The following is a 27,663-nucleotide window of genomic DNA, read 5'->3' as shown; positions in this document are numbered from 1 at the left end:
TAATCAGATAAAAACTTTTATTGCAAAACTAAATAAATAGTTAAATACAAGAATCCAACATATTGGGTGAACATATTTGTATCGCGAAAATGAAATCACAATTTCCTATGATTGGCTCCAAAAACTTCCATGCAAAGACACACAATTGCACCTGCAACCAGTGGTGGGATTCAAATTTTTTTCTCAGCCGGTTCTGTCACAAAAGTCATATTTTTCACCCGGTTCTGTTACAAAAAGTCCATTGACAGTAACCAGTAATGCTAACTGGTTTGCTGATCTCATTAAATTTCGTGAGATGGTTCTACAGAACCGGTGCGAACCGGCTGAATCCCACCACTGAGTGCAACCGAAAGTAAAAAGGAAATTTTACAAATTAAGCAACTTGATTTGGGCGAATTCCTGCATGATGGAATGTTGAAGGCGCCAAAATATAAACTTCGTCTGTGGAAGTTTTCATACAGAGCCTCATCTTACAAAATATTCACATAATGCTTCGTCTATATGAAAGTCTCCACACAATCTTCATTTATGTGATTTCCCATCGAGATACAAACTTGCAACTTCCATTTTTGAACCTAAAGTCTCAGCCCACGCTCCAATGCACATCGCGTACTGATCCGAGGCTAAATTGACGTCACAACCGCGTTTGTGGTAAATGTGGATGAGGTCAGGGTCAACCATAGACATCACATCAAGGTCAGGGTCGGCTACCATCTTCTTGAAGAGGTCGACGTCTTCTCCACCCCAACCTCTTATGTCCAACCTAAAATTCACAAAATTTATATGGAGGATCTGTGTATAAGTTTAATGATAAAAATAACGGCCCAAATAGACGTAAAAAGCGACGTGCTTTATTGTTCAAACGTTTCGGCAAATGCTCGTGTTATCATCTGAAGGCCACATCAGTTACACCCGTTTATATCCACTTGATGTGGCCCTTTATGTCTATTTGGGCCATTATTTTCACCATTAAAATTACATGGCGGGTTTTATGCAAATATTTAGTCTAAAGCTACACTGCTTCAGTTGGAACAAATATGGTTTAAATCAGTAGTTCCCAACCAGAGAAGGAATTTTAATGCTTAAGGGAAGGAATTTACTTACATTTTCACATGTGGTTTGTAAATAGACACGTAAGATCTGGGGATATTACAAGTGAAGTTGATAAAAAATAATCTTTGTATGGTTTATCGTCTACTATATGTAGTCTATTGGGAAGGAATGAAAATGTTTTGAATTGTTAAGTGAGAAATTTGTCGATAAAGTTTGGGAACCACTGATTTAAATTTTCATTTGTTGCAAATGTGACTTTCACAGATTGAATGAATTAATGCTGACCATTTACTGCTATCTGCATTTAGGATTTCTTCATCAGATAACTTGCGTAAAACCACAAAGAAATTAACATTGTGTCATCTGATTATAAATCCTAATAAGGCGGTCTTGGCAGCTCACCACAACTTAATTACACAACAATTTAAGACAAAATAAAGTTAAGATTTGGAAATTTGATAAATTACCCCATTTACAACTTTAATCTATTCCTCACCCAGTAGGGTTCATGCATTGCAACATACAAATATATAAAACATCCACACTACAACACAACATGAGATTATACCTGAAACCCCCAACTTTGAGGTAATCCACTTTGTACATTGCAGCCACTCCATATGCGTAATAAATCCAAAATCCTGTTTGCTTGTTAATATCCAGTTTGTTGTCGGTTAAAGCTTGTAAACTGGGGACGACTCTCCCTGACTCATCCATCACATCTGGATCATACTGCAAATGACATTAAGTAATTAGTTGCAAATGACAAAGGTTTCTTGCAACTCAATAAATGTTACCAACAAAACAAAGCATATAGCATGGAGGTTTATTAAGATCCAACATTTAGAGGCGTTCAAGAATTACCGAGACCACTCAAATAAATTATAGCATGCCAGCTCTATTGAATCATTATACCGAATCATCCGGTCTGCCAAACATTCCCATATGGTTATATTTTATTGAAAACATGCTAGGCCTTAATGAGGTGTCATACTAAATGAAGTCGGCCTCCCAAGCTCCAACATAAATAGCAAGGCACAGGCTAAAAAAATCTAGTCTGCGGTGGGATTCGAACCCACGGCAGGAGTCTTTCTGGGACTTGCGCTCTACCAACTCAGTGGAGAATCCGTCGAAAAGTCAAATCACAAGCTGTGTTCACTGGTCTGCATGAGGGCTTCAGGGATGATCCAGTATAAATTCATCTTAACACCGAAATAAGTTTGAAGCTTAAACTCGCCTGTGAATACATGATGGGAAATATGACCCTTTTTCCCATTAATGTGTTTCTTCTTACTCTGTTGAGGAAATCTGGTCCGATCTTCAAATCAACATCGAGGAACAACACAATCTCATCTTCTTTACACTGAAATAACAACTTGCATTAATAAGCTGTTGCTGCCAGGTATAATGTATAAATGAGTATTGCTCTTAACAGTGTTTTTTTAAGGTGTTTTCGGGGACCCCCAAATTTCTCCAGCGGTTTCCCAAAATTTGGACTTTGGATTTTTTGGTATTTAAATGAAACACTTGCGGTCTCTTAAAACTACTTAGCGGTCACCCAAACCAAACCTTAAAAAAACCCTGGCTCTTAACAACTTGCATGTTTGAAATAATGACATTGAACAAGATAGAACAATTTTGAGCACAGCAGAAATTTTGTGTGTGGCGTTTCATTCTGGTTGAAAGTAGTTCTTGTGATTCATGGTACGCCAGGCTCATTGAAGGTGTCATACAGAATCAGTCTATCACCAAGCATTTCAATTCGACAAGGCACAGGCTAAACAAATCCATGACAGGGGTATTTCCGGGCTTCACCAACTGAGCTACACAGGCTTGGTGATGAACTTGCCGAAAGTCGATTACAAGCACCGTTGCCTGCCTTGTATGCTGCACATGTCAGCTTCGTAGTAGGGGATAGCTAGGTTGACTTGTGATTATTGTACTGACCTACATAGGGGCTATAACAGATGCCCTTAAATGCAACTGATAAGCTTCAGCATGCCATATAGTTTAGGCTTGTTTCTTTTCACCACAATTTTGCACTGATGGTTTTTGTGAAATTAGCCGACAACCAAACCATCTGAACAGAGAAACAAATCTTCCATGGTTACGGAAATTTAATCTCATGCGCCACGTAAGTCAGGAGTTATGGTTTAAAAATTAAAATAATGGTTGAAAGCCTTCTGTCCACTTGTAGCACCAGAGAAACATGAAACTCAAAAGTGCTAAGTCACAACCCTGTTGGGATTCAGCCGGTTCTCACCGGTTCTATAGAACTGCCTCTCGAAATTTTATAAGATCAGCGAACCGGTTAGCATTACTGGTTACTGTCAATGGACTTTTTGTAACAGAACCGGCTGAAAATATAACTTTTGTGATAGAACAGGCTGACAAAAAATTTGAATCCCATCGCTACAGTTCTCCCACCTGTTTCACACCAGTGTGGATCCCAATAGCACGGTTGAATTCTCCTTTTGTGAAAATATACTCAACCAGCGCGTTGGGGTTCCGAGCTTTGAACTGATCGAGGACTTGTACTGTGTATGCAACCGAGTCATCCTTCTTAACCTTCTCTCCTTCAGGAGGCTCGAATATCACAAAGATCATACGAACAGCCCCGGATTTTGTCCCGTGAGGTCCAAGCACATTTTGTTCGTAACGTTGCAGAAATAAATTGAACCTCTCTGTCACCTAAACAAAAAATTGCTTTTTACATGAATTATTTAAACAACAAAAAATACAACAACTTAAAAAAATCATATCTTGAGAAGTTTTTATCGATAAACTGTTTTTGTTTGCTATGAAATACAAACATGCTTTGCTAAGCAATTACTGTATGAAGGTTTATTTAGATCAGAGGCGTGCAACATACGGCCCGCGGGCCACCTATTTTCGTGGCCCGCGCAGACTTCAAATTACTCTATCAATTATGAATACTTTTTACTGTTAGAGCATGGAATGTTGCTATTTGTACACCATCACTGGCATTTTTAAACTAGAAGAGTGGCTTTCTGATATACCTCCATTTTACATATTCTATACGATATTTACCAATTAACTATACACATCATTTGATCTACACATATGATTGTTTTTGTAAACAAAAACTGATGGGTCCCCACACGCGCGTTTGTGCGGATTTACAGTAAACAAATGTTGCGGTGATTTTTACATTCTTAAGGACAAATTTTTAGAAAGCATTAACCCAACAATAAAAAAAAATTGTTCGTATTCTTTTTGCACTATTATTGTCATGTAATTACAAAATTAAAAAAACGTAACAAAGACTTAAATCTAATCTCTTGCTTTGACCCAGATATTGTCGTCCAAGGTCGGGTTTTGAACACAATTTTTTTAGAAAGCTGTAACAGTTGTGTTACAGACACTTTAAATTAAAAAGCAATTTGCTACAAGTGTATACATAACAAATTGTTTTTCATTTAACTTTGTTTCGCAAAACGAGTACCATTGACCAGTAGTAACCTCTCAGGGTGCACACGCCAAACGACTGTTTGACCTTTTGACACCGTTTTCAATAGCACGCCATCATTCGTGTTCAACAATACCGTTAAGCCTAATTTATACATGCCTTGAGTATTGACTCCTAAATTGATTGTCAAAAAAACGCTACGTTATGAAGAAAGTTCTGAGCTGTGTTTGTAATACCGACTAGTTGACCTTAAGTAACCCGTGATCATGCGGCAGCCAACCTGACAACGAGCATTTAAAAAAACATTTATTTGGCAAAACTCAAGTTAATTTTTTCATCTTAACTTTTATTAACAAAGTTTTTCTTGACATATACAAAACCGAAGCACGGTTATTAGGTTTAAATCACGTCATAGGTGTAAAACCTTCGCCAAAACTGAAAATGTGAGTGACCACTTAATAAAACGACATAGCATTGCTGTGCAAAACAGCTGATTTCTAATCACTGAAACGACGTCTCGTAAAACGTCTGTCCGACGTCAAGCTGAGCCCTCCCACTATCGTAAACCAGTGAGTTACTCTCTTGGTACTTCTGCCTACAGTGTCTTTCTTGACCAAACGGGCGTTAGACACATTTATGTTTCGGGGGCCTATGGCTGAACCTCTGGGTCATACGGGGTCACATGGACCATCTTTAGACCAATATCTGCAATGTGTGTAAATTTGAAAAAGTTTGAACCATTCTTTCTTGACCAAAACGTGGGAACAATAGCCGCGCTAAAAATTTCACGTTTTGGGGGGCTGTGGGTGAACCGGGGGATCAAACGGGGTCAAAATTTACATGGACCATCTTTAGACCAATATCTTTAATGTGTGTAAATTTGAAAAAGTTTGAACCACTCTTTCTTGACCAAAACGTGGGAACAAATCTGCGTTAGAAAGAAAAAAAGAAAAAAGAAAAAAGAAAAAAGAAAAAAAGAAAAAAAGAAAAAAAAAATATAGACAAAAACAATATGTGTCCCCTTCAGGGAAGGGGACCCATAATTTGTACAACGTCACACCGTGATAAGGTTTTATCCACTGTGACGAAATATTCCCATTGTTGCATCATCGTGTGCATTATGAAAGAACAGCCTTTAATGATTCAGTAACATGATTTATAGGTGCAGTAAATATATTGAGATTTATTCTACGAAACGGTTAGCACATATCCCATGTGATGTGTTCGCTTTGCCATTAAATAAACTGTTTAAAAAAACGTATGTGTTGCTTTATTGTCTGGCCCCCAGCATCATTTTAACTGTAAGTTGTGGCCCACTGCGATAAACAGTTGCACGCCCCTGATTTAGATGGTGTTTAAAAAGTTTTAAAGGGTTGGATAAAGTTGTTTGGTGTTTGCACAGTTTGCAATTTCAGTATTATGGATTGATCATACAGCCAATTTGCCAACCCAACTTTTTCGGGTATTATGCAACATTGTCTCTGTACCTTTGAAAGTGGAGAAATAATGTTGATCATTTCTGTTTGTGTCGAGAGCTCGATATCTAGCAGCTTGGGTTTCCCGCTGACAAACGATTTCCAAACTTCAACTGTCGTGTGTTTTCTCCAATCAGCTTTACCACCTTCCTGCTCATTCAAACAACACAGAAAAATCTTGTTATCAATTCTTATGCGCGTGGTAGCACGGCTAGGTAAAATATATCTTCCTCAATTTTTTTCGTGATGGCTGATTTTGAGTCTGAAGAAGAAGCATTTGCTTCCTTATTATCATTTACTGAGAAAGTTTGACTCGGTGAATGTTGACATTATCATTACTACCATTGGAGGGACAGATCCTGTGAAAAACATCTATATTTAAAATATAAGCTGATTTGTATGTGAACAAGTCAGTAACTCAAGCACTTTGGTGTTCTGGATCATGAAGCATATTTATATCTGGTAAAGTGTAGACCAGGGGTCGGCAAACCCTGGCATGCGTGCCAAGGTTAGCACGCGAGGTGGTTTTTCATGGCACGCCAACCAATTTGCGTGTTTATATTAAAGTAACAATTTCACCTGTTACACTTCTTGTTTATAGTTTTTATCATGCCATTGTTATAAAATTCGGCCTTACATGCACAAAACACTCTGCTTTCTCTTTAGTATTGATATCTGCTGGCACGAACCACTATTATTTAGAATAACGTTGGCACACGCGAGGTCATTAACACATGGAAATAACACATAAATTGGCACGCGTCGCCGAAAAGGTTGCCGACCCCTGGTGTGGACTGTATACCCTCTACTTGTGATGGGATTTGACTCCACAAATCTATGAGCAGCTTTAAAAATACTGTTTGTTGGTTGCAATGGCTTACTGATTAGTTGACATTTATGTTGAGAATGTTAACACCAAGTTGTTGTAACTTTTTTACTGGTTCTTCACTTTCATCTTTGCTGTCTGTTACTTGTTATAATAACAACCAAATTCATGACTACTCACCTCCAGATTAACAAGATAAGTGAATCCATGAAAAGGATCGGATTTTCGAAACATTCCCGTCACTGATAAAGGTCCGGTCGACTTCTTTGTGTTGGAATCTGAAATAAGGAATTGGGAGTAATGCTGGAATTGTTGTGTTTTTCTGCAAAACATCTGTTGTTTCTCCCAAAAACTTTAAAAAGTATAAATTCTAGTGCACAAGATATACAGGGCGCTAGTGGTGACTTGATTTTTGTTTTTATGTGTAAAACACCACAATATTGATAAATACCATGAGTTCGAATGAAGACTTTTGATATTTTATCGACTTCATCAACCTCTCGTTTCCACATCCCGTTCAAACCGATCCGCGGTTCTTGGTTTGTGATTTCATAATTGTGTCTCGATGTGAGGAATCTCCATCGATGGGTTTCATCTTCTACTGATGATAAAGGTTTGTATCTGTACGACCTGAAAAATAAAGGAAATCAAACATATACGAATGAAACTTTTTAGTTTTGTAAATTTTATCAATTTTTGCTTTGCAAATTGGAATTTCCGTCAACTTGTTATTTCTTTGGCAAGAAACCTTTTTGCTTGCAAACTCAAATTTAAGAAATGTCCGTTTAACACAGAATAAAATGCGTTTTGACATATATACCAGAAAAGCTGACACAATAAAGCACAAATAAATATTTTTACAAAAACCATGATAAAAAAGATGAAAACACAAAACATCCCATAGCTGATAAGGATGTTAAGTTTGTGGCCAGACCATCTTAAATGACACTTAGGTGTTATATACTACACATAATGCAAAGAGAACAAAATACTACTGAAACCTGTAGTAACTCTTCGAAATGTCCAAGTTGTTTTTCATTTTAGTTTCCATATCGAGCCGAATATTTCCACACGGAAGACAGGCATCCACAAATCTGAATATATGTTTGTGTATGTTACACTCGCTTGTCTTATTAACCTTATTGTTCATTTAAAAGATGGTGGTTTAAATCTACAAAGATTTAGTCCATTAAAACTACAAAATTATATTATTGCAAAGATGTTTTATGGGGGGCTTGTTTATTTTTAAACATCTTTACCTTTGGCAAACACATTGTTGGATGGGACGTGGTTCTGAAAAACAAATATATATGTTGTTAGGGTTGTAAAATAAAAATGTGTTATTTTGACCGTAAACATGCAAAACCATTTGGTATCAGTACTTTTCCTTACAACAAGATTTTGTTATTTCCATGCATCTTGCATTGTTCACTATAATGCAACTTTCAAGTTTTGTGCATTCCAAAACACAGAGTGACAATACACCAGCAATTTGTAGACAATGACATAGACATGCTGTTGACATTCACATGCAGCAAATAAATTGCAACGTGCTGGACTTACCGAACCAGGGAAAACCTTTGAATTATTTGTGAAACAAAATTTAGCAATGACAGAAATTTTAATGATGAATGTTACACACGGAAAACATTTTGCAAATATCTAAAATTAGGTTCAAACAACTGATTATTTTAAATTGCACAATATGAGTCAATTAATAGAGCTGATAAATTTCTATAATTTTTCCTTTTAAATTGATTGTGTGATTACAAAATTGGTGATAGAAGATCTAATTATCATGCTCACAGTAGTATTGTGTGGTCGTGGATGTGGTATTTTTCAACCAATAAATCTGTTTGGCTTTCCAAACATGGCAAGGTGGGTGCTACAATGCATTAACTATATTTTTTCCATTTTTGGCTGAAAGTAATATACACTTTGGAATTTTAAATTAATATTTCTACTGCATGACAATTTGCTAAAATATACAGACAGTTACCAGTTGTAACATAAGAAGCTAAAAACACGTCAATGACAGGAAAAATTGTCTATAAAATAATGCAAATACCTGCCACATCAAACGCTTTTGAAATTTCCTGTGTCCAAAGTTGTCCAAAAACAAACCATCCAGCGGCGAATGATAAAAGAAATTGAAATTTCTGGTTATTTCGTGATGGAAAAAACTTAATCTTGCGAAGATTTAGTCTGACCATACTTCTGTCTTTCCACCTTTTAAAATCCACAAAACATTCAAAAACGTTCAACAAATCAAATAATTTTATCTTTCACATCCAAAAGCCACCGGCAACAATCGTCACGCATGAATAATAATGTTGAATATTTTTGGGCCAACCGTTTTATTGTATTTAAAGTACAATAACAAACCAAAAATATTGCTTCAATTAAAAAGGTAAAACACCAATATTTAAAATTTAAAATAATAAAAGACATGTTATTTATACACAACTATATGTTAAATATATATAAAAAAGACTCGCCTTAACTCTGTCAGTGCTTTATTTTGAATATTTTGGGTCATTTTTGCCGAATTTTTATTATGATTGTGTTTTTGACAGCATACAGTGTAATTTAACAACATTCGGTTTATATTGGCAAGTATTCTGCCCAAACTAAGTTTATCTATTTGTCATCGTACCTTGCGTAATGTACATGTTTTGAACCAAAGTCAGATTTAAAAAGAATCTTGCTGTGAAATCTCAAAAGTGGTTTCACTTTTTACTAAACGCTTGACTGCGTTGACTGGCCTGGTTTTAACAACAATGTTTCACAAAACAAATTATGGGCTGACTTCATGTTGTTACATGTTACCAACCCAAAAGAAGTCCGATTTTTGACACGATAGCATTACTAACACAGAGACAAAAGCGCAGTTTCTTAAAAAGTTTGTTAGGATCGGGTCCATTTAACAAGAGTATTGTTAGCTTTCAAGATGCAATAATGTGATCTGTAGTTTTTAAAAGCCGTGACTGAATTTACGTTTGGAAAAGACTTAATTTGGACATACCTGGTCGCAATCGAACTTTCCTGTGCATTCTTTGTTTCTTTTTTGTTAATACCCTTGTTCGTTACGACCCGCCTGCCTTCACGCTATACTTGTGTTAAATACCGTGGCGGTTCTGTACAAAAAAGCCTGCAGGATGTTGTAAGTTAAAGTTGCATGTGTAGCGTCTACCTCGACGGCGTCTATATTTCCTTCAAACGCCACAAGAAATAACAATGTAAATTCCTCGCTTATTGATGGATTATCGTCCTGTCTGCTTTGACTTGTTGAACGCTGAGTCGCGGAGTCGAACTTTAACTTTCAGTTGTATTCTGGAATAAATCCGACAGCATATATCGCTTTCATACAATCCAGTACAACTCTGATCAAGAAAAAACCCACTGATTGAAAGGCGAAAAAAACATCGCTATTTATACCGTATGCTAAAATATTACCCCAAAACATGTAGCCTACGGTGACGGCGGTGAAAAAAACACATTTACGAAAATTGACTTATCGCTACAAATAATCTTTACATAGGTTGCACAACCAAAACAAGTCGGAGAAGATCGTGTGAACGTATTCGTTATTTCGAACAGGTTTATATTTATTCTTCATATTGGCTGCAAGCGCTGCTCGCACGCTGTCTGGTGTGAATTAATACCCCGTCGAACGCAAAAACGCTCGCTTTGGGCAGGAACTTGGCCAAATGGTCCGGCGCGCCTGACCCATATGCAGATATAAAAACACCTTGATCGGGATTCGTCCCCTGGTTCGAACCCGTGAAAAAAAAACGCGTCGCTATCCGCCAACCGCGACTCGTGCGAAATATTGCATTTTATTTATGTGGTCTGCTACACACGTAAGGTCTGGATTAAGAACGATGAACTGGTGCAGCTTCGTGTACAAACCTATGGCTTGACGGAAAAGCCGAGCAAAATGTGTTTTTAACGGTTTTCCCAAACAGTTTTCTTTAAATTAGAAAGAACTTCTACACAGTCAATCATAACTGACATCCACCCTGTTTTACTGAGAGAAGGATCAGAAATCGAAGTTCATTGTTTGTCACACTTTTTCTTGATTGAATAATAAAAACTTTTTCGGTCATCGGTTTCTTATCTCAGCGACTTACGATGAAATAACGACGATGTAACATAACTGGACGTTTTCAAATGGACAATAGCCGAAGGCAAGCCCTCGGCGCTACATAATCTTTTATTTAGGTCATTTCGAACACTCTATGGTGAAGTCTGCCATTTCGACCGAAATAATATTTTGTGAAGCACTGTTGTTAAAAACAGACCAGTCAGCTCAGTCAGGCGGTGAGAATTATTATTCAAATTCTGTTGAAAGTCACGAACGGGCAAAGAACGGGTGAATTGTTTTTTTCAACTGACGTCTAACGAATAAACGAAGTTTTAAAGTAAGTTTTCTGTACTATTTTGACTTATAACAACTTACTTTATTTACGGCTTTACTTTTATTAGATTTGTATTTTATTACAACTTAGCATAGTGGAGCTGGCGTGGTTCATATTATTGTTTATTAGGTTGTTATTATCTCATCTTCGTAAGAAATGTCGTCAGTTGGAAAAGATGCTGGTTTTCTCACTTCAATGGATGGAATTTTCAAAGGGGCACAATTTGTAAGTTTGTGATATTTCAAAAATAATTGAAGTTTTAATTTCCACATGGTGTACTTGTATTACAAATGAAATGTGTGTTTGATTGAACGAATGTATGATTTTCGCAGGTAGTAAGTTTGATCACATTGATATTATGTTCGGCAAGTCATTATTGGTCAGTTGCCGGTGCTGGTGCAATGGCTTACGTCAACTTCGTTGCCTCGTTTTGTTGCATCACTTTGCTCATCAGTGCTTTCATTTACTTCTGCAAACTCTACAATGGTGTCTGTTTGAATCGCCTGCCTTGGAAACTTTTGGTGAGCAATTAGTATTGTTTGTTTTTGTTTTTTTTGTGAAATAAGACTGCATTTAAATTTCCTTGCCATGTAATACGTTCTGGTCACACATGTTTTTTGTCTTCTTAAGCCTGTAGTGTGTATTTATTGTGAACTAGAATGCAGTGTAACATACAATTTAAATTATAATGGATTAAATTTTAATTCCCATCAAATCAGGTATGAGGCTAAGGTTTTGTGCAAAGTTAAATTTTACGCTGAAAATAGAAAGATTTTACACCATAAAAGTTAATGCCACATTATTTAATAAAAACTTTACCTAAATAACGTAAATGTGTCCAACATACATACACAAACTGCAACATGACCTGTTCCGTGAAAATATTTTTTATTGTTTTAACAGGAGATGGCATATGCAGGTGGATGTGCTGTGCTTTACTTCATAAGCATGTGTGTCTCAGCAGCTCAGGCAAATACTTTCAGAAACACTCCTGGTGATTTTGATGAACTGTTCATTGCATGCGCTGTAAGTAAAACAAATAACAACCAGTTTTTTATGTTTTCAGTATTGTGGCCAGTGGTAATTACACAGTAGCAATCAGTATATAAGTGAAATGTGGGATGAAATGACCAGCTGATTAACCTCCCCCTTTTCTATTTGCTTGTCTTGTGTATTGATAAAATCAACAGGTATTCGACTATCTCGTGGTTATAACCAGTGGTGTGATTCAGTCGGTTCGCACCGGTTCTATAGAACCGTCTCACGAAATTTTATGTGATCAGCGAACCGGTTTAGCATTACTGGTTACTGTCAATGGACTTTTTGTAACAGAACTAGCTGAAAACTGGCTGATAAATATGACTTTTGTAACAGAATCGGCTGAAAAATAGGACGTTTGTGATAGAACCGGCTGACAAAAATTTTTAATCCCACCGCTTGTTATACCACCATGTATATTTGACCTCCTCTGTAATATACATTTTAAAGAGACACAAACTTGATTATATGTTTTCAACAGTTTAATTTTCTTGCAGATATTTTCCGTGATTGCAATGGTCATCTTTCTTGTCTATGGATTTATTATATTTCGCGGAAATGAACCTCGAAGTGCAAAACCTAGAGATGTTTCAACCTGAACCTCAAACTTGTAATAATCAACATCTTATCGCCGTTATAACAGTATATATCTGTAAGTTTTTCCTGCTTTTTGAGGGGAATCAGGTTGATAGTATCATTTTAACAGCTGTTATGGTTTTAATTTTAGCTTGATTTCTTAATCGTGCATATTATTTGTCACATTTCTAAAACAGAATTATTTTTAACCTAGTTTTTTTGGCTATTGCTCCAGGATATTAACGATCTAAATATATTGCAACAAAAATCTTTTCTGTTTCTAATACACAAAAGCTTCATAGTACAAAGTATAAGCATTTTTACACAAATTTTTTTTAAGGTGCAGCAAATCTTTTTTTTGTTTTCTAAGTCTGTAATATCAAAATTTTGAAACTATAAGCCACTTTCCTCACAATGTTCTGTTAAAACACCTTCTTTTTACGCAAGTACAAAATATTTTTTAAAGTTGTGCCTTTTTGTGGTCCCCTCAATGTTGCACAGTACACACATATTCTATTGCATTCACTTTATAACCTCACATTTGCATGCCAGCATTTGAATTTGTTTTGTGAAGTAGTATTATCTAACAATACTGTACTTGAAATAAATTTGTTACCATTAAACCTGTGTTTTTTTAGCCAAGTGAAGAAATGGCACATTATAACAAAATTTGATATTATCATAAATATTGTTTTGTGGAAAATTGTGGTGAAGGATTTTTCAGATACAATTTGCACACAGGTTAAAAATGTCACAAATTTTATAAAATTTTGTTGCATAAATATTTTCAGAAAAGATGCTGAAGTAAAATTGAAGTAAAAATTTTGGCTTACATCAATCTTGCCGACATTGCATATCATGTAAACATGTTCTGAAGTGAAACATGAAAACATGTACATATTTCTATATGACAACTATAGATGTTAGACTGGAGATTTGTGATGTTCTGAAACTCTATGCCACCTATAAGCTTTCACTAAGCGACACAACAGATTTGCAATAGCGCTAAAATAATTAGGAACAGGAAGTCAGTATTTCCTGCTTGTCCTTTACGCGGAGCTTGGCAAACACATACTGCATTGTTGTTAATTAAAACCTATTACAAATCATGACAATATTCCCAAGGTCACATATTTGACCGCCGCAATTCTTTGTCCTTCAAATAACGACATTTTCCTTCTTCAAATCTTTCACGCTCCTCAACAGTCAACAACTTTAAAAAAGGTATTGTGATGTCATAAACAGCTTGTGTGGTCATAATTAGGTTTGTTATTTTATCATTGAGTCGTTAAAACAACATCGACACTTAACATTGTGATGTAATAATGGTTTACCTTCAGTGGTGGAATTGTTTGTGGCTTTCCTTCTTTTGTCAGTGAAACATACGTGAAAAATGCACTGCATGCACAAAACATTGACGCTTCGATCCTTCCTTCCTGTTTGAACCACAAATTAGTAGGTTAAGAATATAAATCAAATTTATAGATCTCTTCTCGCAAATGTATTTTTATCCCGACGTTTCGACATCCTCTACAGGTCATCTTTATCAGGGTAAATAACACTGAATGCGACTAGTACAGTGCACGATTTTTTTTCCTTTGTTTATCGTGCACTGTACTAGTCGCATTTAATTTTTTTCCAAACACAATGATAGAAATTAGTTAGTAAGAATCTCATTTCTAACCTTGTCCCTGGCTCGCTCCTCCACAATCACAACTACTTGAATCATGAGAGATTTTGCGCTGTTGAAAATTGGTCGACTCTTAATGTGAAGGATCGAACCTGAAAGTTTTTAGACAACATTTAAAGTTATTAGTGAACTAACAACAATCGATGAATCAATCATTCAATTTTAGTTTGTTTTTCAAAATAAACATAGTAATTCACAGTAAACAGAACAAGTCAAAGAGTTGCAAACAAATAAGGGTCATCTTGAACCATTGAACCACACATGGTTATAACCAGTGGTGGGATTCAGCCGGTTTGCACAGGTTCTATAGAACCGTCTCACGAAATTTTATGAGATCGGCGGACCGGTTAGCATTACTGGTTACTGTCAATGGACTTTTTGTAACAGAACCGGGTGAAAAATATGACTTTTGTGATAGAACCGGCTGAAAAATATGACTTTTGTGATAGAACCGGCTGAAAAATATGACTTTTGTGATAGAACCGGCTGAAAAATATGACTTTTGTGATAGAACCGGGTGAAAAATATGACTTTTGTGATAGAACCGGGTGAAAAATATGACTTTTGTGACAGAACCAGGTGACCAAAAATTTCAATCCCACCACTGGTTATAACTTGTAGCTGACCCAACTATTTGAAGTAATAATCTGTAATTGTCTGTAAAAACATGAGACTGCTCTGTCCAGACAAATGATAACTTTCTTGCTGTGTACCACTTTTGTATAGTGTTCATGTACCACTTGAATAGGAAAAATCTGATTGTTCACCACTAATGTCAAGAAAATACATCAATAGAATATTTTGTTGTGTTGTGAATGGATTAAAAGCATTCCAAAGTTATTTATGGCACAATAATGAACTATGATTTGTTTAAATTTACTCTGGACAACCAAAGTAAGATTACATACCACCTGAAAGGCCATCACAAACCACAGTTTGGCAACCAGTGGTCCAACCTACTGAAACTTTCACTCTGCTAGATGGTCACTAGATGAACTGAACCATACTCACCCTTGCTAATGCTTCTATGAAAATCTGTGGCATCCATTGAAGCAGTTACCACGTTGCTATGGCAATGACGGAAAGCACAAATACCAGCGACCTGCAAAACATCAACTCCTTTGTGAGTTTTCCAACATAAGTGTTGTCCTCGACATAAATGAAACACTTCACAACTGGTGGACACTGTTTCAACCTATAAGGTCTCATCAGTGCAGCTGGTGACGAGAGATGGCTGTACTGAATTATAGGTCGAAACAACCTGCACTGTTTCAAGCTTATCATTTATTGGCTCATATGCTTTTACTTCACAACTAAAAGTAAAAACACAAATGTCTTTCCAAAAGGTTTACTTTTATGTAGAAAAAAATCTCATTGATACTGTAAATTAGGGCTTCTCAAAATTTCTTGCTCTATGACCCCATTTTAGAAAAAAAAATCTTTCTGACCCCCTGATGAGTTATACACGTGAATGATGTTTAAACAATAAATTTACGCAAGTATATCATTTATTACGACAATGACATAATAACGCATAAAGTTTCATGAACCAAAAAATATATTTCGCCACCCTAATTTGGGTCAATAAATGATATATTTGGGAAAAAGTTTGAGAAGCCCTTTATTACAGAACACACCTCATCCATTAGTTTCATTGTTACTCCACCGGTGACCTTTCCGTGAACCCCGCAATCTCCCACGCCTACGAGATGAATCAGTGCTGACGAAGCATTTTCCACGGTGTGCATTTCACCGCCTGAAATATTAAGCAAGGTGAAATATCGGACAAATTAAAATTAGTTAAGATGAACACAGATTTTTCTAGTCTGTGCCTTGCCATGGAATAGCTCTATAGCCTCTAATATTCCTCTCTGTACTATATATCATGAACTTTACTGAAAAATAACATAGCAATAACGCATAACACACACAACCAGTAAGAGATTAATATTGTGACACACATTCCCCCCTGGTTGGGAACCACTGTTGCATATGAGAAATCTCAATTCCACCTTTATCTGTTCCACAGACAATGACTCCATTTTCATGAGGTGATTCTGAGTATGTTCCTCCCCAAACTACCTTCTGGAACCTGTTTGAAGTTTCAACACTGCCTGCACACTTTGCAGTTGTGGATGAATCAGTCATGTCCACAGTATAAATTTCCAGCTTGGCATTTGAACTAATACTTGCAAGCCTGACGTATCAGTTTTCTGGTATTATGTGCACTCGTTTACTGCATTTTTTAGAATAGTTCAATTTTCGTTATAACCCCTTAATGGGCCTGGTGTGCTATGAAAATCAAATTGAAGTTGAAAACTGATTTTACCTTGTGGATGAGGAATCTCTTTGGACATCGCCCATCCGTCTCTCATACTGGGTGAGTTTGTGTCGGCGTTTTGTCGATGTGTTTTTTGTCGCTCATATCGATTTCTTCCCTTAGCTTCCACTTCTTGACTGGGGTAAATGATCGGGGGTACGACAGCAATCTTGCCCCCCTTATTACAGGGGACGTACCACAACGTTGCGCGGTTCGTCGTGCGCTTTCTACCTGTGGTACAAATAAATAATTCTCACACTCAACTTTAAACTTGTTGCTATGTTGCTATGGTGATAAAACAAACTTTTCAAATTCAAACCCTAATAACCTTCATTAAACAATAATTGTTAGTTTAAATCTGGCATCAGTTTTTGGAGTGAACACATTCAATGTTCATGTAACACAAGGTACTTGAGTTTTTTGTTATTTTACCTGTTGCAATATTCTCTCCCACCACCGACACTTGGACTTCGACCGAATGTTGCGAGCAATAAGTGATCGCTGCCGTGAGATGAGCGACTTCACCCACGTACATCGGAAGAAGGAAATCCGTCTTCTCCACACGAGCGAGAACACACAGGCATTCTTCCTGCAAATCAAATCAGGATAAGGTTTTCAAAAACACAAGATTCGGGGAAAAAACTAACAAAACATTAGCTGCAGATAATGCACACTATTTTGACCTGTATAGTTTTATCAGTGCAGCTGGTGACAAGATATTACCCTTACATGTTAATGTAACCAGGTAACATCACACCAGTTTGCTGGAAGTAAAAAGCAGAATCATTTAAATAGGTTCATACTTTTACAAAAAAACATTGCACATTTAAAATTAAAAAAAAAATGATCTAACATTACAAAACAAAACCTACTTTTTTGGTTCACAAACTAAAACAACAAAAATATTTCACCATTGCAAATGTCTATTTCTAAGAATGCCCAAACTAAATCAGTTTACAATCTGATTCATAAGTTTCCTACTTGTGCACCGATGTTACAATGTCTCGTGCTGATAATCAAACCAGCTTCCTCTATCATTTTTAGTATTGTGCCTCCATGAACATTCCCAGCAATATTAGCGTCATTCGGGTGCATCAGCCTAAACATGGACAATGCTGGGTTAGATTGAACCAGTGGTGGGATTCAAATTTTTTGTCAGCCTGTTCTATCACAAAAGTCATATTTTTCAGCCGGTTCTGTTACAAAAAGTCCATTGGCAGTACCCAGTAATGCTAACCGGTTCGCTGATCTCATAAAATTTTGTGAGAAGGTTCTATAGAACCGGTGCGCACCGGCTGAATCCCATCACTGCATAAAACCTACTTATAATATTTCCACACATTTACCTGCATAACATTGTTGTGTGGCCATCGAACATCGTTTCAAGTTTTGGAATGGACATTACCAAGTTCCTTAAATAGTTATAATCGAACGTTTACGTTTAAATCAGCGTTTCTGATTGTATAAATGCAATAACCCTATGACCTGTCCATAAAATTAATCAATTTCTGCAATTCAAATATCCATATAATAATGATTGATCATTTCAATCAATGTCATACAATATGCTGCCTGCTGGTAAAACGTTGCCTTAAATATGAAACGTCCAAGGGCATTTCGTTTTCAACGTCTTTCTTCAGACATTAAATCGAGAGAGACGTAATACTGCCACTTTCTTGTACCGACAAAACGACGAATCACTTACAAACTACTTGTTTAAATGATAAACACAAACAAGTTCGAAAACTCAAAGCCATGCATCTAATAACATGACTCATCATTACTGAAGCATGACTCACCACTTTTCCGGACTTTCCCTTTCCTGAATTCATTTGTTGTTGTTGTTGTTGTTGTTGTTGTTGTTGTTGTTGTTGTTGTTGTTGTTGTTGTTGTTGTTGTTGTTTTTTCTGCCTCTTAAAAATACAACATCGTTTTAATTTCGCTTTATTCATGTTTTCCAGCTAACTTTGTCAATTTAGCCTGGTGTTACCCACGAAACCTGACTGGTTCCACCAACGTAGCTCCCCAAGTCTTTACGTCCTAATGCGCCGACTTCACCAGCAGGGACTCACATCTGATGTGAGTCCCTGCCACATAACGCTTTTAGCAACGGTGTAGCTGCAGCGTTTATCATCTTTCCATCAATTGTAACCTTTGTCGCGCTTTATAACGTCTCAACGTTGCGCAGCTATTTCCGACTTGGTGAATACTTTAGCGCAATTGTGCTGCTACGATTTGCATCACCGGCGAAATAAACTCATCTCAACTCAAACATACTGACATTGCGAAGGTACATCAGTTCACCCAAAGCTGCAAAAACTCAATATTTCACACAAGATAACCTTTACAAAATTTATTCCTCCCTAACAAAACAAATAGCAGCGGAAACTTTGCAAAAAAACGACACCAGTTTTGAAAATTTAAAACACGGAATGACTACAAACACATGAAAGTTAATGTTGTGACACACAGTGCACAAGAATAAGCTTAAACATATTTTTCATCAACTTTTGTTCTTGTGTGTTTTTAAACACTTCATGGAGCAGAATTTATACTCGAGGTATTCGAACGGAACTTTTCCCAGCATATCTTCTGCACACAGGAAGCAACGTCTACAAGATACAACAAAAAGTTATTTGTATTCTTCTCATAACATGATATTGGGATCTGTGTATCAACCTGCATTGCCACCCACTCACTTTGTTTCATTTCTACAGTTACATTCAAATCACCAACCCTGCTTCATTTGCAAGTCCTTAGAAGTAGGTCTCAGTTTTTAGACCCTACTGCCAGTGAATTGAAAAAATGTAAATAGACGTGTGAGAGACCAGACCTAAATAAATCTGTGTGTATTTATTTGGAGATATTGAATCTCTCAAAATGGGGTTTGTGCGAAATCGAATGAAATCCCCTTATTTAAAGAGTAGACTGATCATGTGTTTTTTTACAAATCTCAAAGACTATTTCCCTCTGTGCGCTGCAATTACTTTGAAACAGGATTTTACTAAAAATTCTTCTTACCTTGTGTGAGGAACTTTCGAGTTTGGGTCTTGCATGAGTCTTCGCTCGACAGCAATCAGCCTCTAAAAATATCAACGCATCATAATAAGTAAGTTGAAGACAGTGCACACTGTTTGAACTATGAAAGTCTCATCAGTGCAGCTGAGGACAAAACATTGGTCATATTGGCTAATGTAGCCATCTAACAAACTTTATCATAACAACCAACAATTTTACCTTTTCCCGATCGGAAAGAGCAAGAAATCTATCTTTTTCCTCTTGCTCCTCTTTCTTCTTCTGCCTTTCCTCCCTTTGGTTTCTTTCCTTCTCTTTGCGAGCAGCTTTCTGTGCCTTTTTCTTCTCACTTTGTTTCTTTTTTATTTCTTCCTCTTTCTCCTCAGTAAGTGGAGAAGGCACCTGAAATGGATGGACAAAATTAAAATGTCACAACATAAAATTGTTGATTAACTATTTGCTTATGATAACACAACAATTACCTAGTTAAGCTTTTTGGTCACTAAAATTAACATAAAAATCCAAACGTCTGTCTGACTCAATGCAATATACTCCAATAACTTAGAACATAGAAGAATGGAAAAGCAGGATTTTTTTTACCAAACCTGAGCTTTTGTGTAATCGTGGAGATCTGGGTGTTTTGCTCGAAATTTCCTGAAACTATTTCTTGCCTCTTTGTTTGCACAGACACAGTACGGCAGAAATGAAGAGTCGTTCCTACAACATTCCGAATTGATTTTGTAATATGATTCAAACATACAGACAGTGCACACTGTTTCGACCTATAAGGTCTCATCAGTGCAGCTGGTGACAAGACATTGCCCGTATTGGCTAGTGTAGCCACTTAACGACACTCTAGTTTGTTGGGAGTAACAGAAGACATGCCTCACCAATTCTGTGCGATGCCACAACTGGTCATTATTGACAGAAGAACTGGTTTACAATTAATATAAATGCATCCAATATATGATAAGATTTAGACCTTGAGATTTTTAAATCAACACTTTATAAAGCTATGAATACAAATCAGGCTGGTTTTCAAATATATTGGAAAACCACTACAAGCAAAAGTAGAAGTGGAGGTCTTACTTTGAACTGATTACAAATTACTTCCTTAACTCCCAGTAAGCTAAAGTCAGAATCAAACTGGTGCTCCAACAGTAATTAGAAGTTACAAACAACATCGACATCTTACTTCACTGTGGGATCTGCATTGTGTTCAAGCAGCTTTTTGATGATTGTTTTATTTCCACTTTTCGCAGCGATATGTAGCAGCGTGTTTCCACAAGTGTCAATTTTCATCGAAAGCAAAGCCCCAAGGTTCGACGTTGCAGTTTCACCAACCTAAACAACATTACACATGTTAGTTAATTTGTGTACAGCAGGTAAGTTGCAGTTTTATAAAATCTGACCAAAATGAACAAGTCCATGTCAGAAACAAACTATTAGTTTTCCTTAGATATAGTGTTGTTGCCAGCCACATATTTCACACATTTTTCTTTTTGTTTAACTGACAGAACCTTTTTTTCTCAGTTGAACAAAAAGATTTTTTTTCTCATATTCACCTTTTCAGTTTCTCTGTTCGTCACAAGGTTCAGGGTTTCGTTGAAATCAATTAAATCCGACGTCCTGCACGCTGTGTATAATTTATTCACCAAATCCCGCTCCTCGGAGTTTAGCTGCTCGAGAGGTGTGAGATGGGATTGACTCTTCCGCTGTCGAATAAAATTGTTTCAATATATTATTGACATGAAACATTGGACATTTTGTTTAAGGTTTTCATTCCAATGAAGTTTGAATATTGTACACATTGATCTATTTCAAATACTGAAGTTGAAATCCAAGTTTTGAATATTTAAGCCAAACTAATATATAAAAAGAAATAACTTTGTTTTCCTGTCTTTACCACGAAAACGCGCTGCAGAATATGTTTTTTGTCCCTTATCGACATTACTAGCTGAAAATTCCATTTTGGTTTGAGAATTAGAAGTTTAAATTTACACTGAATCTTTTGATAACTAAAAAGTTCCATATTTTTGGTTGTTGTTTATCCACTTCAGCATAAACCACACCATACTGTAATTTTGTTTATCATATTCTTGCTATTACAATGTTGTAGTTTGCTCTAAACCCACCCTAGTGTTTGGAGTGCCGGGGTTACTTCCATTCGATTTTGTCGGTTGTGACTTGTCTCCCTTCTTATTTTTCTTTTTATTCCTTCTTTTAACATTTGATGAAAAAGTTTCAAGTTCCGAGGTTATGATTTCCATGTTTTCCATTTCTAAGCTGATTTCATTCTCAGCGTTATTTCGAACTTCCATTTCATCTGAAAAAAATTTTGGATCATGGAATTAAATAATTTATTAACAATTGTAGATAGATTTGAAACAGTGAAGTGAAAAAATCCTTTAGATTTTAAGAAGTCAATTATTTGTTAAATAGTTTTATAGTAAACTTATGCAATTGACCTTTAACATGTGTTCCATCCCGTTTTGCATCTCTTTTTGCCTCGATTGTTTCATTTTTTTCCACTTCAGTTTGGTTCTTCAGCTTTTTAAGTGACGGAGGTGAAAATATTTCTGTTATTGATTTTTTGCCTAAAAACCAACAAAATAAAATACCAGCTACATAAATTCAAGCCTATAAACTATGTGAGACAAACTGAGTAATGCAACAAAATAAGTAACCTCAGTATCAAAAGAGAGAAAAAATATATGTGGGCAATTAATAAAGATGTACTAATACAGAAATCATCCTGATCCACAGATGCTCAACAGACGATTCAAGTTACTTATATTGACATTAGGGATGGGCCGAGCCGAGCCAGAACCCGAGTACTCGGTACCGAGCATCGCTGTTTTTGATGCTCGGTGCTCGGCCGAGCAGTTGCACAAACTGACCCGAGCGTTAAATTTGCATATTCATGCACTTCTAACATATGTAACTAGTGTTCTAAAGGGTGGCTATGAACAAAAACGAATGATTTTTCAAATGCACTAGATGGTGGAAAAACGCGTACTTTGTGGGTATGTACAGCTTAATAACACACCACCGCGGTGACGTAAGAAGCCTTGTAGAGCTAAAACGTAGAAAGGGGATTTTTTGTGACGTCATAATGCACCGAGCGTGCTCGGCCGAGCAACGAGCATCAAAGTGAGACATTTGCCGTTTTGGCACATCCCTAATTGACATTACTGAATTTGTCATCTAAGTAATGTAACATGGGCACATTATAGATCAAAACAGAACATTGTAGAGTTAGTTAATACCATGAACAGTGACTGAGTAGAGTTCTTGATGGACTCGTTGAACTTCATTAAATGTTGGACGACGTGTGACGAACGGAACAGTTCGAATCCGATTGTCCCTCGCATCAAAAATATAATCTTTCCCTCCGTAAAACATGGTCTGAAAATGTTAAGTATTATCTTATTGTATATAGACTATTGCTGCCAGGCATAATATCAAGTTTATAGATGTCTTCTGGCAAATGTAATTTTATTCCGACATTTCGACGCCCTATACAGGTCGCCTTCATCAGGGTAAATAACACTGAATGCGTTTAATTCTTTTTTCCTTTGTTTATCGTGCACTGTACTAGTCGCATTCAGTGTTATTTACCTTGATGAAGACGACCTGTATAGGACGTCGAAACATCGGAATAAAATACAATTGCCAGAAGAGATCTATAAACTTGGTTCGAAAACCGATTTTTTTGTGTCTCTGATAAACTGATTTTTCACAAACTCACTTTCCTGTATTGAGGAATCCTCAGAAAAATGTGTGAACATTTATCTAAATAATCTTCCTTCCAGGATTTGAGCAGAGATTTGATATTTTCTTCCAGTTGAATTTCATTGTAACGTCTCAAGTTTGCTCCAGCTGACCTGAGAACAACATAAGTTTGTTTAATGTTTCAAAACAAGATTGTTTCCAAAAAAAACAAGTTGTTTAAATTCCACAACAGATCTCCTTAGGTTCTTTTTTCTCCCAGTAACAGGATTGCACCACAGAGGAATTATTTAACAAATGTGTGTATTGCCCACCAAACTCAACAAAATGTACAAAATGGGTCACCAGACAGGTTGACAAGCAAACCCTTGGTGGTCCAAACATGTAGTGTCCTGCTTTACAACACTCAGATTACACATACAATACAAATTTGTTTAAGAAATGTTCATGCATTAAATATCAAGGGCCTTTTTTGCTATTTGAACACAACAACGTACTTAGCAATCCCAGCTTTGTTCATGCTGTCGTTTAAACTTTGAGCAACTCCTCGTTTTGCTCGGACAACATAACGATGAAAGGTTTTGTGGACAATTACACTCGAGCCTTGAAACACCGCTGCAGCAAAATGTCCGGCACTTAACAGGATAACTGCCCAGTAACGGTCATAAGCTTGGTTTAAAGTGTCAACTGCAACTTGTGTGATGCCAGAGTCAAGGTCAGAGTTCTAAAAATATCAAGAATCAGTCACAAAAGGTAAGCTATTTTTGTTTTCAACTATTTTGTTTAAATTATTTTTATAAGAGCTGTAGAGAAAAGCAAAAGAAAACTAACAATTTTTATGCAATAGATTTTTATCCTCATATTTATTTTTTTCTGGTCAAAAAAGCAAAATACTTGCTAACTTGCTGTGCCCATGTTTGCCAATTAACACTTAAAAGTTTGTTTTTATTCAACATTTTTAGGCAGAATCAAACGATTTACCTGTCGACTGTATAAAACTTTTTTGTAAATAGAAATAGTTTGTCCGCTTGAGTTTTGGAAATATAATTTCGGCCGTCGATTGTCAAACTGTTCGTCTCGGTCTTCATTATTCTCTTGTTTCAGAACGGATAATGAAAGTCGTCGATTTTCGTCGCTTGACACATTAAACGAATTATCTTCACCTTCTGTGTCTGATCCTGATATACTGAAAACATCTGAAATATAACAAAAAATGTTGAAAATCAGATTAAACAGAAAGGCAATGGTACTAAACGCTGCATATTACCACAGTGATGCATGGTACTGCAGTCATTAAAAACAGAAATATACTTATAATTTTGTCAACTTTCGCTGACAGTTGGAGCTTTTTGGGGGTTGAGCTTTGTAATTAAATAATCCTACTATCGAGTCTCAGATACCAATTTAGGGTAACATGTGGTTACAAGTTTAGTAAGAATAATGTTTCTATTGATATAAAACCTTCATTATCTGCAAATTCCTCTTCTGACACAACGGGTTGTCCGAGAAGTTTCAGTTTCAGGTTGTAACGATGCCAGTCTCCCTTATAATGTTCTATTTGGTCGTCTCGGTGAAGAATTAAACATTTACAAGTTAAACATTGATTTGATCCAGTATTTGTTGATTCATCTGTGTTTGGTGGTGAAACTGTTTCTGTAAAATGATAGTTAAACATGGTGTTAAAATTTTCATGTTAAAATGTTCACAAACATTATGTAGCAGCTATATACACTGCCTGGTTAGTGTATTCTACTCTAAATGTTAAAGATATTTTAAGCTAATTAGCTGATATTGTTAGGTATAACATCCGCTAACTGTAATTTGCTTTACATAAATACCTTTTCTATCGGTTTCTAAATCCCTATTTTCTGAAGATTTTTTCGCCAGCTTAAATCCATGTACAACTTCTTTGATGCGTCGCTGGTCGCTAAATACGACTTTGTACGGCCTTATTGTTTCCATTGTAAGTTAAATATAACACAAATAAAGTAGAAACTGCAACCCTACGTGGCTTAGGCCAATGTTTAATATAAACAAACACTGCAAATGACAAAACAACAAAATTAAATTCATCAACAAAATCGTCATTAGAAACCTCGCAGTTTCGCAACCGATTAGTGATGTCGCGGACAGAGTTTTTTTAAATTTTGTTCGCACCGCAAAATTCCAAGCTGTTCGCAAACCGCACCGAAGCTGCAACCCTTATCAAAAGTTTTGTTGACACTGCACTGCACCGCACCGCATATAATATTGTATCATAAACCCCTACATCAGTTCCTAAACCTGTAATGCAAAACATGCAACATTAAACATGTATTAATGTTATCTAAAAAATCAACTACTTTGCATGAAATAGTCAAACAGCAACAGCGTAACAAAGTCATAAATTCTTTAAACAACAAATAACAAACCAACAATCTTAAAATAAACCACTACTCCTTTAAAAAACTATTTAAAAACACAATTGCATTAATTGATTCTGGGTGCAACTGATTCCGCCTTTCTTCATACACTCTCGCAGCACATGAAAACACCCTTTCTGAAGAAGCAGATGAGCAAGGTGTTGAAAGAACACTTTTTGCAAACTTTGCAAGCTTAGGAAACAATGAACTTTGCTGGTTCCAAAATTTAATTACATCAAAACCTCCTAAATGATTTGCACCTGTTGTGCACTCAGAAGAAAAGTCAGCATGGATATATTTTGTAACCTCATCATAAGTTTGTTCAGTATTTGGAGTATCAGCATAGTCATTAAAATCTAATGCAAAGTCAAACTTTCTCTTTTTTTGTGTAACATTTTGATAGGTATGGTCAGATGACAGCATGGGCTGAAAACCACTGTTAGAAGAAGATTGATTCACATCCAATTTTTCCCTTACTAAATTTGGGACTTCCACTGCACATTCCACAGGTAGAACTGACAAACTTTTAAACTTAGGAAATAGAAAAAGGGCAATCTTATAGGTGTCAAGACTTGGCCATTTGCTCTTAATCAATTGAGTGCATTTTAATTTTAACATTTTCAACACTATAGTATTAGTTGGCAGTGTTTTACAGTGGTCCAGTAATTTTTTTTTCCACAAAAGCACACCATGTATGGTAGGATACTTGTCACCTTCCATTGCTTCCGATACTTGTTTGAAAGGCAAAAGAAAATTAATAAGTTCATTCATTAATACAATGTCAATATTTTCAAGTCGAGATTGTTGGCCTTTCTCAATCAAAAGAGTTTCTATTTCATCAAACACCTTGTTTACACTGATTAGAACTGCAAGTTTTGTGTTCCATCTTGTTTCACACTCCTGTATAACTGAACTAGTCAGCATACAAGCAAGGCCGCTCCGTTTTAAGTAAGTAACTAAATCTTTCACTTCTGAGAGCAGTTTCACAACAGAACTTATTTGACTATAATAGGTTTCATCATACAGTAAAGTTTCTTCATTCTCCTCATTATCATTGCACAGAATACTTGCAGGTTTTATTCTAAAGACATGATACAATACAGTGTTTAAAATATGGCAGCAGCATGGTAGCCAGTTAAAAACCTCTAATGCCTTTTTTACATTTGCTCCTCTATCAGACACAAAAGTAACTGATTTCATCAACTCCATTGTAAAACCATACTTTATTAAGCTTCTTACCAATTCGTTTCTAATATTATCTGCAGATTTAAAAGATGGAGAAAATTGCTCACAAAATATGGCACTTTGTCTAACAGATCCCTCTTCGATCCACTGTGCAGTACATGACATATAGCTTTGTTTTTTATGGCTATCTGTCCATAAATCAACAGTCATGCCGACTCCTCCATTGCAATGTATAGCCCGCTTTAATTTTGCAATCAAATTACCTCTTTCCTCTGCTGCTGACTCTTTTACATACTTGCTGATGGTATTTCTTGAAGGCAAAACATCTGAAACATTCACCTGTCCATATTTTGCGCCTACATTGATTAAAGTCTGTGCAAAGTTCTTCATTCCACGCCCATTTACACATGAAAATGGTCTGAGATCTTTAACCACAAGATCTGCTGCACCTTTAATAACGTCGTTTCTAGCCTGTGTTGGTAATTTTACTTTAGGAAAAC

At 36.2% G+C, this 27,663-nt stretch overlaps 4 protein-coding genes across 5 annotated transcripts; 1 reads left to right on the top strand and 3 right to left on the bottom strand.

Annotated features, from left to right (window-relative positions):
• Positions 1-3: 3 nt before the first annotated feature.
• On the bottom strand, positions 4-9,115 carry LOC145225178 (chondroitin sulfate synthase 1-like). 2 transcript variants are annotated; one of them, XM_080091857.1, is made up of 11 exons: positions 8,853-9,115; positions 8,348-8,362; positions 8,044-8,077; positions 7,786-7,878; positions 7,236-7,414; positions 6,965-7,062; positions 5,971-6,108; positions 3,481-3,744; positions 2,291-2,416; positions 1,622-1,785; positions 4-763 (listed from the first exon to the last, which is right to left on the bottom strand). In XM_080091857.1, exons 1-11 carry the CDS (start codon positions 8,995-8,997, stop codon positions 523-525), a joined length of 1,497 nt encoding a protein of 498 aa, XP_079947983.1. In that variant the 5' UTR covers positions 8,998-9,115; the 3' UTR covers positions 4-522. The 2 variants fall into 2 exon arrangements, with proteins under 2 accessions (XP_079947983.1, XP_079947984.1); XM_080091858.1 differs by lacking the exon at positions 8,348-8,362.
• Positions 9,116-10,897: 1,782 nt separating this feature from the next.
• Positions 10,898-13,442, top strand: LOC145225180 (uncharacterized). Its single transcript, XM_080091860.1, has 5 exons — positions 10,898-11,208; positions 11,335-11,430; positions 11,538-11,726; positions 12,109-12,231; positions 12,741-13,442. Exons 2-5 carry the CDS (start codon positions 11,362-11,364, stop codon positions 12,840-12,842), a joined length of 483 nt encoding a protein of 160 aa, XP_079947986.1. The 5' UTR covers positions 10,898-11,208; positions 11,335-11,361; the 3' UTR covers positions 12,843-13,442.
• A 370-nt stretch (positions 13,443-13,812) lies between these two features.
• Positions 13,813-18,354, bottom strand: LOC145225179 (cytosolic acyl coenzyme A thioester hydrolase-like). Its single transcript, XM_080091859.1, has 9 exons — positions 18,176-18,354; positions 17,811-17,928; positions 17,262-17,418; positions 16,839-17,060; positions 16,147-16,265; positions 15,521-15,611; positions 14,504-14,601; positions 14,154-14,255; positions 13,813-14,032 (listed from the first exon to the last, which is right to left on the bottom strand). The coding sequence occupies exons 1-9, from the start codon at positions 18,229-18,231 to the stop codon at positions 13,946-13,948; spliced, it is 1,050 nt and encodes a 349-aa protein (XP_079947985.1). The 5' UTR covers positions 18,232-18,354; the 3' UTR covers positions 13,813-13,945.
• Positions 18,355-19,167: 813 nt separating this feature from the next.
• On the bottom strand, positions 19,168-25,645 carry LOC145225175 (tRNA endonuclease ANKZF1-like). The gene is made up of 14 exons (XM_080091855.1): positions 25,415-25,645; positions 25,038-25,229; positions 24,558-24,772; positions 24,074-24,300; positions 23,596-23,731; positions 23,114-23,252; positions 22,313-22,441; positions 21,980-22,170; positions 21,410-21,559; positions 21,040-21,188; positions 20,450-20,561; positions 20,067-20,246; positions 19,851-19,912; positions 19,168-19,441 (listed from the first exon to the last, which is right to left on the bottom strand). The coding sequence occupies exons 1-14, from the start codon at positions 25,536-25,538 to the stop codon at positions 19,333-19,335; spliced, it is 2,115 nt and encodes a 704-aa protein (XP_079947981.1). The 5' UTR covers positions 25,539-25,645; the 3' UTR covers positions 19,168-19,332.
• Between the last annotated feature and the right edge of the window lie 2,018 nt (positions 25,646-27,663).

The sequence above is a fragment of the Phallusia mammillata genome, chromosome 4 (genome assembly GCF_965637545.1).
Source record: "Phallusia mammillata chromosome 4, kaPhaMamm4.hap1.1, whole genome shotgun sequence".
Lineage (NCBI taxonomy): Eukaryota > Metazoa > Chordata > Ascidiacea > Phlebobranchia > Ascidiidae > Phallusia > Phallusia mammillata.
The sequence above is the reverse complement of the archived record's forward strand: the minus strand, read 5'-3'. Positions and strand labels throughout refer to the sequence as shown.

What these genes read in the sequence shown, in the direction of transcription:
- LOC145225178 (XM_080091857.1), bottom strand. Translation starts at nt 8,997, where the DNA reads ATGGTCAGACTAAATCTTCGCAAGATTAAGTTTTTTCCATCACGAAAT. An exon ending in AGTCTTCATTCGAACTCATG is followed by an intron (nt 7,063 to 7,235) that starts GTATTTATCAAT and finishes TCCTTATTTCAG; the next exon opens with ATTCCAACACAAAGAAGTCG. An exon ending in TTCCCATCATGTATTCACAG is followed by an intron (nt 1,786 to 2,290) that starts GCGAGTTTAAGC and finishes TGTCATTTGCAG; the next exon opens with TATGATCCAGATGTGATGGA.
- LOC145225179 (XM_080091859.1), bottom strand. Translation starts at nt 18,231, where the DNA reads ATGTCCATTCCAAAACTTGAAACGATGTTCGATGGCCACACAACAATG. An exon ending in TCATAGAAGCATTAGCAAGG is followed by an intron (nt 14,602 to 15,520) that starts GTGAGTATGGTT and finishes AAAAACTTTCAG; the next exon opens with GTTCGATCCTTCACATTAAG. An exon ending in AAACAATTCCACCACTGAAG is followed by an intron (nt 14,033 to 14,153) that starts GTAAACCATTAT and finishes CCTTTTTTAAAG; the next exon opens with TTGTTGACTGTTGAGGAGCG.
- LOC145225175 (XM_080091855.1), bottom strand. Translation starts at nt 25,538, where the DNA reads ATGGAAACAATAAGGCCGTACAAAGTCGTATTTAGCGACCAGCGACGC. An exon ending in CTACTCAGTCACTGTTCATG is followed by an intron (nt 22,442 to 23,113) that starts GTATTAACTAAC and finishes GTTGGTTTTTAG; the next exon opens with GCAAAAAATCAATAACAGAA. An exon ending in GGATGGAACACATGTTAAAG is followed by an intron (nt 22,171 to 22,312) that starts GTCAATTGCATA and finishes AATTTTTTTCAG; the next exon opens with ATGAAATGGAAGTTCGAAAT.
- LOC145225180 (XM_080091860.1), top strand. Translation starts at nt 11,362, where the DNA reads ATGTCGTCAGTTGGAAAAGATGCTGGTTTTCTCACTTCAATGGATGGA. An exon ending in TTTTCAAAGGGGCACAATTT is followed by an intron (nt 11,431 to 11,537) that starts GTAAGTTTGTGA and finishes TGATTTTCGCAG; the next exon opens with GTAGTAAGTTTGATCACATT. An exon ending in AACTGTTCATTGCATGCGCT is followed by an intron (nt 12,232 to 12,740) that starts GTAAGTAAAACA and finishes ATTTTCTTGCAG; the next exon opens with ATATTTTCCGTGATTGCAAT.